The sequence below is a fragment of the Crocodylus porosus genome, unplaced genomic scaffold, assembly GCF_001723895.1.
Source record: "Crocodylus porosus isolate Cpor-Errol unplaced genomic scaffold, CroPor_comp1, whole genome shotgun sequence".
NCBI classification, from domain to species: domain Eukaryota; kingdom Metazoa; phylum Chordata; order Crocodylia; family Crocodylidae; genus Crocodylus; species Crocodylus porosus.
Window position 1 is genome coordinate 21,305,416 of NW_017728943.1, and position 12,114 is coordinate 21,317,529.

The 12,114-nt window shown below is 48.6% G+C and overlaps 1 protein-coding gene across 3 annotated transcripts; it reads right to left on the bottom strand.

The window, feature by feature from the left end:
• Positions 1–1,571: 1,571 nt before the first annotated feature.
• ENO2 (enolase 2) lies at positions 1,572–12,109 on the bottom strand. 3 transcript variants are annotated; one of them, XM_019548896.1, is made up of 12 exons: positions 11,966–12,109; positions 9,423–9,547; positions 7,947–8,042; positions 7,276–7,334; positions 5,868–5,937; positions 5,482–5,615; positions 5,076–5,298; positions 4,142–4,339; positions 3,748–3,949; positions 3,394–3,502; positions 3,146–3,228; positions 1,572–2,536 (listed from the first exon to the last, which is right to left on the bottom strand). In XM_019548896.1, the coding sequence occupies exons 1-12, from the start codon at positions 12,073–12,075 to the stop codon at positions 2,467–2,469; spliced, it is 1,479 nt and encodes a 492-aa protein (XP_019404441.1). In that variant the 5' UTR covers positions 12,076–12,109; the 3' UTR covers positions 1,572–2,466. The 3 variants fall into 3 exon arrangements, with proteins under 3 accessions (XP_019404441.1, XP_019404442.1, XP_019404444.1); XM_019548897.1 differs by having other exon boundaries at positions 3,146–3,204; positions 11,966–12,106; XM_019548899.1 differs by having other exon boundaries at positions 9,423–9,524; positions 11,966–12,057.
• Between the last annotated feature and the right edge of the window lie 5 nt (positions 12,110–12,114).

Here is a 12,114-nt window from a genome sequence, read left to right on the forward strand (position 1 = left end):
CTCCAGGTCGAAAACGACCCGTCCGCCACCACTCTCTGGGTGCGGCCCTCCAGCCATTTGGCGGCCTATGCATAACCAAGCACTAAATAACTGTGCAGTAACTGGCATTATTGCACAGTAGCATTAGAAAAACCCATGTGTGGACGCTACTGCACAGTAGCTTGTTACTACTGCACAGTAACGTTATGTTATGGTTAGTGTCCCCCAATGCTACTGCATAGTAGCAATGAGCTACTGCGCAGTAGCGTCTTGTATAGACATAGCCATTAAGTACTAAATAAATGCACAATAACAACTGTGCAGTAGTATCTTGTATAGACATGCCCACTGAGCCAAAACTACTTCCATCCACAGCAGGTCCCTACTGATACAAATTGGAATTTGCAGAGATCAAGAGTAAATTATGGCATCTGTGTAGGATCTAAAATCTTAGTTATCGTTATTTGTTCAGTGCCTTATTGTCACATTCACTCTAGTATCCACCATTTAGAATCCATTCTATTTGTTTCCTCTTACTTTGCCATTCTTTTTCTTTTCCATCTCACCTTTTTGCTTCCCTCCCTGCAGCAATTTCAAGCCTCCTCCATGAACTGCATTACCAGCCCCTTCACATATCTACCAAAAGACCAGCAGTGAGATTGCTGTTGACATATCGAGTTATTAGACTTTAATATTAGAGTCAACAGCCCCTTGCAATTAGTGGGATATAAGGGAGTTTGTCTGTTTGTTTCAGATCACATTGGGAAAGTTAAACTTAACAATCAGGAGGGATAGAAACAGACTATTTAAAATGAAGAATCTTAAGACTATGCAGAAGCCAAACACATACTCCAGGTGCACCATTTACTTAACCCCACAGGGCTAGGAAAATTGATTCCTCTTTGGTAGGAGGGGAAATTCAGTCACCACCTTAATTCAGCCTGCGTTTCCTCCATTACAACAAATTACCTTCACTACAATGTGTCTAAGGAAATGCCATCTTCTGGGAGCTAAACTTTGGTGACATTCTCAGTCCTCTCATAGGGCAATTAGAGCCCAGGGTGTTTTTCTGTCATGTTGTTACATGTGGTCCTCTGTGAAACAATGCAATTGAAAGACTTCAGATGCATTTAGTGTCCTTCATCCCTGTTTTGGCTTTGCTTTTTTATCTTGTCCATAGACCTGTGGTCCCACTCCATCACCATGTAAACCAGTGCGAGGTCTACTCATAGCTCCCATGTCTCTTATGCTGACAGGTAACATGACTGAAATCACTTGTGCATCATCTTCTCATGGAAGATAATTTGGATAGCACAGGACTGTGTGAGGAAATGTCTATCCTCTCCTCAGATATTCTGCAGCTATCTTCTGTGGATCTTGCTGGGTATACATATACATAGCCCATGAGCTACAACTGCAAAAGGGTCTTTTAGGCAGGAGTCATGGGGAGTGAACTCCTCATTGCATCATTTCCGTCAAAACTGTTTGCTTGTTACTACTTTTGGCTGTCTGTTTTCCTTGAACTCCCCAACTTTCCCTGCAGTATGTTCCCATCTCCCAGGAAATAATGTGCAGAGAGAAATGTCAGGAACTCAGGTGTGAAATATATTTTAATTAAGTTTAGGGCCTTGTTTTTTTAGTCTCTGTTGCTCAGCTGAGGGTGACTGCCCAAAGGACAAAGCAGATGGTAGGGGTGGCAGAAGAAAGTGAAGAAAAGGTAGGGAAGGGAGGCAGGGGGAGAAAGATCAGGGGAAGCAGATTGAGGGCATGTGTTTGTTTCCAACAAGTTTTTAAACACCCCCACACAGTACAACACAACAAACCATGGAGAGGCTGACCCGGAGAGTCACAATATGCACACACCAACCTGTGTCACAGCAGAGCACCTCAGTGTTAAGTTGCCTAAGGATATAGCTCAATACAAACACAACATTCAGAGTCCAACAACTAAACACATGGGCTCCAACTCACTTCAGCAGACACACTTTGGGCAATAATAAGCTTGAAGGCCAGCAGAGATATATATACTGACACAAAGACCTACAGCCCCATGCACTGAATAGTCACTAAAACCACACATAGTCAGGCAACTAACTATGTAAACCCACATTAATCAGTGCACACATTCACTGTGCTCTTTGAGAGATGCCACAGACACACCAACAGACGTGTTCATACAGCCTAAAACACAAGCAGAATGACTCAAATAGATCTGCAGACAGATGAAAAAAAATACACAAAACGCAGAATCTCAGACATGCCTACAATACCCCAAAGCAAGAGATGAAAGGAGAACTCATTTTTACCATTTGCTTGAGAGCTAGGGATACCTGAACTCACAGGGACTTAGGGAGACAGGAAACCAGATGGCTGAGTGGCAAAGGAGAAGAGAGAGAGACAGAGAGAAGGGGTTAAGGTGCAAGGAAGATAGCTTCAGAGTCTGTGCATTGGGAATTAGCTGGGGATTTGCTGTGCACCAGACAATGTTCAAAGAACACTTGGATTGCGAAAGTTGTGTCCAGCGAAGCGAGCTTCATCCCCCAGCTCTTCTTCAATCCTGCAGGGAAAAAATGTTAATCAACTTCAGAGCCTCAGTGCAGGGCAGTATTAAGGGAATACCTGGGGCATCAGGAGCAACCCCGACAGAGCAAATCATAGTTTCATAGTTCATAGTTTCTAGGGTCAGAAGGGACCTGAGTAGATCATCTATTCTGACCCCCTGCCATGGCAGGAAAGAGTACTGGGGTCAAACGTCCCCAGCAAGGTGTTCCTCTAGCCTTGTCTTAAAGACCCCCAGGGTAGGAGCCAGCACCACTTCTCTTGGAAGTTGGTTCCAGACCCTAGCCGCCCTGACCGTGAAGTAGCGCCTCCTGATATCTAGCCTACAAATGTTTGAAGTGAGATAGAGCAGGAAAAACGGGCTGTGATGAATGTCAGGACTAGATTGACAGAGGTATTGCATCTTTCAGAGGGGGAGAAGAGACATCTGAAGAGAGATCCCATCTAGGATACTGCAGTCAGGTGGGACCCTGGTGACAACAAGAACATTCCCATGCCCTACATCCTTAGTCCTGGGGTTCTCTGCCTGTGCTGTCCATCTTTTCCACCCTGGTGAGGCTCAAAAGACATCCCCCTTATCTGCATCCTTAGCTCTAGGCCCACTCACCTCATGAGCTGGTTGTATTTGGCCAGTCTCTCAGACCTGCAAGGGGCTCCTGTCTTTATCTGCAAAATAGGCACCACACAAAACTGTGAGACATCCTCATGGTACATTACCTCCCATGCACGGGACCCCAAGTCTGTCCTGGAAGACAGAGGGAATTCACCCTCCATGTTAATTCAACTCTGATCTTCTCCTCCCATACTCCACTCCAAGGCTGTCCAGGGCCTAGATTCCAGCTCATTGACACTTACCTGTCCAGTGCACAGGCCCACAACCAGGTCAGCAATGAAGGTATCTTCAGTCTCCCCAGATCGGTGACTCACCATCACTCCCCAGCCATTCTCTTGAGCCAATTTGCAGCTAGAGAGAAACAATGAGGTTGAAGGCTCTCTCTCCTACAGCCCCCACATGCCTGGGAAGAGGCTCTGTCACCCCTCCCCTGCCCAGACATGGCTCCCAGGACTCCTACTGCCTGCTGACAAAGATAAAGACCCTGTCAACAGCAAAGTTGCACCAATCTAACTAGCTGCTTTAGAAATCAGAGGGAACCAATGACACCACTTCCTGCCCCTGTGTTGGGCATGGCTAGAGGGATGGGGACTCACGCTTGAATGGCTTCTGTGACTGATCCAATCTGGTTGACTTTGAGCAAGAGGCAGTTGCAGGCCTTTTCCTCAACAGCTCGTTCAATGCGTTTGGGGTTTGTCACTGTCAGGTCATCCCCCACAATCTGAATCCCCACATTGGCTGTGAACTTGGTCCAGGCTTCCCAGTCATCCTGATCAAAGGGATCCTCAATGGAGACCACTGTAGAGACGGGGGAAGTTGGCAAGTTACAGCTGCCTCCTTCCCAGCCCAACATTGCACAGTGATCCAAACCTCCAGGTAGCAAGCACTAAGGGTATCTCCATGTTGTCACACGCAAGACCCCTGATCAAGCCTTATACTGCACTGCACAGTACTGCATAATGCGCACGTACTCTAAGCATAGCAGCTCACCTGGGTAATCACGTACAAAGCTTTGGTAGAGGTCACCAAGCTCATCTGCAGAGATATAGCGGCTAGGGTCATCAGGGGATTTGAAATCCAAGTCATATTTGCCATCACGGTAGAACTCAGATGCTGCCACATCCATGCCAATAACAATCTTGTCAGTATAGCCAGCTTTGTCAATGGCTTCCTTGAGGAGTTCCAGAGCTGGAACAGTGACAGACAGAATGAACAAAACACTGCTAAACTGCTTACATCAAACTCATCCAGAACTCCAGTCACTCAACAGGAGTGAGATGCCCAAGAGACAGGAGCTGCCGAGGAAGGACAAACACCAAAAAAGGACAGTCCCTCTCTAGACTGCTGTGTTGAGACCTTAGCTGGGGAATTAACAAAAAGACAAAAAGAAGGGAAACTGTATCAGTTAGACCTAAATATGGAAAGGCCTCATATCGCACAGAAGAGCTGGCTCTGGTAAGACACAACCTTATAGGCTTTACTCAGCTCTGGGCTCCTCAATCCCAGAAAGTGATGGGCAGGCAAGAGCTCAGAGAAGAGATAGGAAAATACTCCAGGGGTTGAAGGCATTAAGTTCTTGGGAGGAATTCAGAGACCTAATCCCACAGCTCAGAGCTGTGACAAGGACGAAGGACATAACTGCCTGCAAGTATGCAAGGCCACTGAACACCAAAGGGAGGGGACTGTTTAGGAAATCAGTTAATGGGGCAGGATGTTACTAAGGAGAAGGTGCTCAGAAGGATAACCAAGCATGGTGAGGAGCTGTCTCTTCAGTGGAAGGACTCAGAACCCTGAAACTGGAGACACTAGGGATTAGGAGCCTTAGGAAATGGACATAGAGTGAGCAGTGATCCAGCCAAGGATGCATCTGTCCAATCTCTGCCCCTTTTGATCATTCTTTTTTTTTTTTTTTTATCTCTCTCACCTTCACTATTCTCTAGGATGTTGGGGGCAAAGCCACCCTCATCTCCCACATTGGTGGCATCCTTGCCATACTTCTCCTTGATGACACTCTTGAGGTTGTGGTAGACCTCGGCCCCAATCTGCATGGCATCCCGAAAGCTTTCTGCCCCTACAGGCAGGATCATAAACTCCTGCATGGCTAGCTTGTTCCCAGCATGTGAGCCTCCATTGATCACATTGAAGGCCTGGATGAACACAGAAAGAAGCAGAGGTGAAATTGCCAATCCCTTATAACTGCTCTGAAAGGGAGCTCTCAGTTGAGCCCCCACATTCCATCAGTCCTGCATTCCCCAGCCTCACCATAGCCCCACAAACTTTAAATCTCTTTGCAAGTAGACTTGACAGCCAGAGCCCCAGAAAGTTCTTACAGGCACAGGCAAGATGAGGTCTGAATTCCCAGCCAGGTCAGCAATGTGTCGATACAGGGGGACTTCTTTCTCTGCAGCACCTGCCTTGCACACAGCCAGGGACACCCCGAGGATGGCGTTGGCTCCAAACTTGGCTGCAAACATTTCAAAATTCGGAGTAAACATCCCAAACTCCTTCACTTCTGCCCTACAGCCCCCCTTTCTATTCCAGCCCTGGCTCCCCACACAGCTATGCCAGTGCCCCTCACTCCTGCCCCACAGCCCCCCCTGCTATTCTATCCTTGGGTTTCCCACAGCCCTGTCAGGACCCTCACTCTTGCCCTGTAGCATCCCACCCCCTACTCCTGTGCTATTCTATTTCTAATACCAAAGGAAAACAGAATTACATTTGTTCTCTGTTCCATCCATCTCTATCATAAGGTTGTCTATCTTCTCTTGATCCACAACTGAGAGGCCCTGCAAGAAGAAACATTTCCTAAGACAGGGTTGTGAGGAAGAGTCTTGAGAGAGCATGAGGGAGATCTAGATTGTGGGAGAATCCATATGCATATACCCCTAGAAATCTAATGTCATAGGGTGTGGACAGATGAAACAATTATACTACTTTAAAAGGGGGCAGGGGAAGAGGACTCACTGAAGTTCAGCTGAAACCAGTTTGCTCTGAACAAAAAAGTTACTATAGCTTAGTTTTACTTATTACGGAATCAGACCAAACTACAGATCAGATGGTACGTGCTTCCAAGTGGTAAGCCCTGCTCCCTTTAAAGCAGTGCAATTGTTTGTCCCTAGTGTGTGAAGCAGAGGTTGTGTGTAAAGTGCAGCATCTTCTACAGAGTATAGATGTACCAAAGCCAAATGTACCAAATAGATGTACTAGCAAGCTTGGGTTCCCAATGCAGTCCACCCATGTAGGAGCAAGGAGCTTGGTCTGAACTAACCACCCACCTATCTTCTAGTTCTCGGCATGTTTTTTCAACCTGCAGCAAGCTGAAAACTAGATAAGTTCTAGTACCCAAGCTATCTAGCTTACAGGAAACAGAGAAAGGTCCTCATTACACTATACCCAGAGCAGTGTAGACATATCCAGAGTGTGTATGTGCATGTCTCTAAGATCAGATGTCTCAGAGTGTAGATAAGGGACCTACTAGTGCAGCTCAGAGACTTCTTTTAACATCCATGTCCCTAGAGCTGCACAAGCAGGATTGTTGCCCTGGCTCCCTAGGAAGCAGTATACAAGTTGCACACATAGTACTGGCTGTGTAGCACATGGTTCAGTTCATGTTATGGCTCTGTCCTAGGTTTTGGAGACTGGCTCTCTAGCAGTGCCATAAACACATTGTTACTACCTGATGAGACCACTGATCATGTCATAGAAAAGTCCAGTTCCTGCACAAACAGAATCAGTGGCCCATCACTCTGTGGATGCCATATGGAGAAGAGAGGTGACAAATGGGAGAGGGCATGGAAGCATCGGAGGAAGGCACTGCAGTATCTGGAAAGAACATCTGAAAAAGGGAGAGCACTTTAGAGTGAGACGGGGCCACTGGAAATCAGATGGCAGGGAGTCTAAAAACCGGGTCAAGTGCACTGAACTTCTACTAAGAACCACCACTGCAGAAGAACCTTCATTATAATACACACACACACAAAAAGGGCTTGTGATGGAGTGTGCCTGGGGTAAAAGGGAAATATCAAGGTAGTAGTAAAGCTGGTGAAATGGAGAGAGACAGACAAAGATTAGAAGAAAACAAGAGCAAAATAAATTTTCAACAAAGAATAAAGGGAAATCCTTACAGAGCTCAGGAGAGCTGGAGCAATAGTGTTGTTGATATGATCCACGGCCTGCAGGACCCCTAGAGAAAGGAAGAGATGGAGAGAGACAGAGGCAGAGACAGAGTGAGAGAGACAAAGGCCACAGACAGATGAACATATACCCTGGTGTAATTTACAGTGGTTTTATACAGCTACCTAAATTACACTGGGATCAAGAATAGACAAAATGTGCAGCTACTCCAAATAGCTACCTTAGGGGTGGGACAGATGACACAATCTGGTGTAATTTACACCAGTAGAATGTTTTAATCACATATCTTTCAGGATAATTCTCCACCAGATTGGAAAGAATTATCTAGGCTTGACGTTTGTCTCATCTGTCCACTCCTTTTTACACCAGTGTAAATGCCTGTTACCTTGATTGAAAACTTTCATCTGCTCAGGGTAAGAGAAAGAAAGAGAGGAAGAAAGAGAGGAAGGGAGGGGAGGGAAGGGAGAGAAAGACTCAGGGCCTGATTTTCCACCCAGATTTGTGCACCTGGAATTCCAGTGAGGTCAAGGGAATTAAACAGCATCAAGCAAGTACAGCTGATGGAAATCAGGTCGAGGGTCAGCCACCCACAGACACAACTTTGATATTAGGGAGTTGCCCGGAAGGTCCTCAGCAAGACAAGGAGTGGGATACTCCCCACCTTTTCCTAGGAATCGTGATTTGTCATCATCTCGTAGCTCCAGAGCTTCATAGATGCCAGTGGAAGCACCGCTGGGAACTGCTGCTCGGAACATGCCTGGCAGAGCGAAACACACATGTAAAAGTGGAGGAAAGGATAAAGAAAAAAAATGTTTTCAATGTCCATCCCCCTTTCTTGCATCTCTGTGAAAATGCCTCACCTATCATTAATGAAAACTCATGGCTTCTAAGGCATTTGGGGAAGGACTAGATAACCCCTGAGGTCTCTTCCACCACTTATGACTTCATGATCACCCTGGGTTATATGTGGGGAAATTAGAGCACAAGTAGGGGAACAACTTCACCCAAGGTTATATAATGAGATGAGTAGCAGAGCCAAACAGAGAACCAAGGAGTCCTGAGTCCCAGCCCCTTAGGTGCCTTCATGAGTTCCTACTCTTCATCAAACTAGAAACAGAGTCCTGGAGTTCTCTTCTCCATCTCCTACTCTAACACATTAGCCAAAGGAGCTTGAATGGTGGCTGCAGGCAATTTCTCCCATTTTGAAGTTACTTTGTCTTTCTGAATAAAGAAGGTAATGAAATATCCACTTCTAGAAGCAGGATCTGTTTAGGTCACCCATAATTCCTAGGCTGACACACACTTACCTGAATGCACACAGAAGCACTTAAGCTGCTACATACATAAAACACACATACACACAAGAGATTTGTTTTAATTTAGATTACAAAACCTACAGGCATGCAGCAAAATGAGCATGTCCAGGAATCAAGAACATACCTGCAAAAACTGAAAACGTTTCCTATCAATAAGAATGTGAATGTGGGACACTAGTACACAGAGTGACATTTGCATGAAGGTATGTACACATGCATTAACATGCACAGGGATGCATGCCCTTCATTGGAATATACACAAACAACCTGTCACACACACAGACACACAAGCAGTTTCATTTAGTGCACAATGCTATACAGACTGCTAACATCTCTCTGTACTACAGAGGACACATGCCTTCCCTAGTGAGCTCTCTCACACACAGCCAGACAGACATGGGCCTTTCCTGTCAGAGCTAACAGAAATTATCTGTCAACACAAGATGCACAGTGGGTACCTTCTCTCTAGGTGCTGCAGCAATAGAGGGTAAGGTAACAGGCACGTATGCACTGTCCCTGAACACACACTTGGATACATGCTGCCACAACTTCACACACATTCACCTCTAATGAGATTAAAATTTGGGGCCCCAATGTCTCTGGCATGGTATCTGAGGTAAATTCTCCAGCAGTGGTTAAGAGCAAAATCCCCAGTATTGCAAGAGTGTGCCAAGGAGTTGGAGACACAGCAGTGGGTGCCATTTTCTATGCAGGTCACCTGCAATTTCTCAGTTTTTTCTAGCTGGCTGCCAACAGGCTGACCTGGTTCCACTTCCTACAAGGCTATTCTGCCTGGACTCATTCACTCTTCTCCCACGTACCTTTCTGTGTACACAAATCCACCTCAACAGTGGGGTTCCCACGGGAATCCAAAATCTCCCTGGCATGGATCTTTTCGATGGACATGATGAATCCGGTCTTCTCTAAAAAAGAGTGGAAAGTGGCACTGGTGGAAAGAAAAGGAAGCCAAAGGATTCAAGCTGTGGTCTACTCTGTGCCAAAGGCCTCCTAGTCTGCCAGAGACACTGAGCTTTGTTTTTAGTTTCCCATTCCCAGAGAGAGAAAGGGGGGAAAACTCAGAGAAGAGCCACAGAAACACTGCTCAAGTTGGAATTAGCTTATCTCTCCTGAGAACCTATCTGGCTCAAGGAGAGACACAAGAACTGCTGGCAAAGACCCAAAAGGTGCAAATCCTCTGGGATTAAGGCAGCAGTGTTCAACCCTTCCACCCCAAAGGACACCTAGGGTTTTGACCTGGTCTGCTCCCTTCACTTGCAGAAAGCGCAGAGAGCTCTCCCACCTAAGTGGGGAGCTAGTTCCTGCTCTTCCCCCTACAGAGCACCTGGTCTTCAGTGAGAGAAGAGGGTGGCTGGAGACGTGGGGCTAGGGCAGAGAACCAAGGCACTAGCTGGTGACTGGCTCTCAGCTTCTCTTCCCTCTCTGGGGCTGCCCTGAGGTTGTTGGAAGAAGGGGACCCATCCATCACTATCCCACAGCCTAGCAGGGAAGCTGGCATGAGAGCAGTCAGAACTATTGTCCTCCCTTTACTGCAAGGCAGCCAGCGGGTGAAGGAACATCAGCTGTTCAGAGCAAAGCTGCTGCTGGGGCTGCAGGGGAAGCAGTGGGAGACAGCGCACCCTCCCTCCTCTCACAAGTCTGAGTCAAACAGTCTGTAATAGCATGGCGGGGCTCAGGGAGCTCACATCCGCTATGACTCAGTTTACATTTTTGTCTTGCAGTCTCCCTCAAGAGCCATGATTCAATGGGTGCCTCAAGGTCCACTGACACCACTGGTTCAGGAGGCCTGAGGGGGCATGATAAGGCTGTACCAAGTGTTAAAGAGTCATTCCCTAGTGCCACGGGGTCTAAGAACCCAAGAAGCCATCCCCCAAGGGAATCCCCCCCCACAATGCCAGGAGCAAAGAGCCTTGAAGTCTGTAGCTCAGTTCAGCAATCAGATCTTTAATTCTAAAAATGAAACATGCAGGTGTGTGCAGGGGGCTGGAAGATGAGAGGACTGTAGCTTCTTGCTCTGAAGGGCTGGAAGGGAGAGATTTGAAGACTTTGCCACAGGAAGTCAGGTCTGGGTGCAGGGGGGATATGGGAGGGCAGAGCAGCTGTGAAAGATTCTCCTGCTGGAGCCAACACTGGATGTCCACTGCAGTCTTGCCCTCCCCATCCCAGAACTGAGGCCCACTTGTCTCCTCTGGCCAACACTCTTCTCTTGGTTACCAGGCATGTTGTCTAATGATAAGCCAGGAAATGGTACTCCTGGGAAGCAAGCGGGGGTAGGGGGGTGCAATTTAAAGCAAAATCTGCTCTCTCATTCATGCAGGTTCAGTCTCCCCACCCCCCTCCACACTCGCCAGTGGAATAACCAGCTCTGAATATTGATCCTAAACCAAACCCCAAGCTGAGACCAAGCAAAAGCCAAATCAAATTTGAGAGCCCTACAGAGGAACTGCTAGGGTAATGGGATGCAGTGCGGCAGGCAGAGGGACAGAAAGGAGCATACCAGAGACTGTGCGTATGCAGCAAAGGAAGGAGCAGGGAGAGTACCACTACAGTAGGGAGGGGCAGAGGAGCAGACTGCAGAGGGGCCAGAGCTCTGTCTTGATCTCATGCCCTTGGGGTACAGAAGGCACAATTCAGGTTCAGGAAAAGCTTGGGAGTTGCAGGCAGCGAAACTGGGAATCTCTTGAGCCCACGCAGGGGACTCCGCAGCTTCCATCTGGGCTGTCATCCTGCATCAGCTGCCTCAGCAGCTGCTCCTCGCACCGGATTTCCTCACACAATCTGTCAGACTCCATGGGACCTTCCACCATGGCTGAACCCAAATGGGCTGTGTGGGAAAGGGGTGAGGAGGGGCAGGACCCCTCAGCATGAGCTCCTCTGCAGTGGGTCCTGGCGATGACACAGCAGCTAGACCCAGCGCTGCCAGTCCAGCACCAGCAGCTTGCCAGCCTCTGCTCCAGACTGCGGCGCTGGCTTGGCTGGTGATCTTCAGCAGGCAGGGAGCAGGACTCCATTCATACTGCAGCTTCACCCTCACCCTCACCCTCACCCTCACCATGCCATGCCTCCCTCTCCCTGCTCTCCCCTTCCCTTGCCTCCCTCTCCAGGAAGGCCCTGCTGAAAGGAGGTCAGGGGCGGATAAGCCGAGATAAAGGATGGGCAGAGGCAGAGCCGGGAGCCCGCTGGCCGGTGGAGGCAGCTGGAGGGGGCACCCCCCGAGGAGAGCTCGGGGGCGGGCAGTGCCGCAGTGGCGAGGTGGGACCCTGCGCCCCGCTGCCGGGAGCCCTCGGGGGCTGCGCCCGGGAAGGCGGGCGGCTACGGTGCCCTGCCCCGGCCGGGGCACACTCACCTCGACGGGGAGAGGAGAGGAGACGAGAGGAGCGGAGCGGGCGCGGGCAGGCGGCGGTGTGAGCCGGCGGGAGGCGCCCGGATGGGCCGGGCCAGAGGCAGCGGCAGCATGTGAGCGGCGCGTCGCTGAGTCAGGCTGCGGCCCGGCCG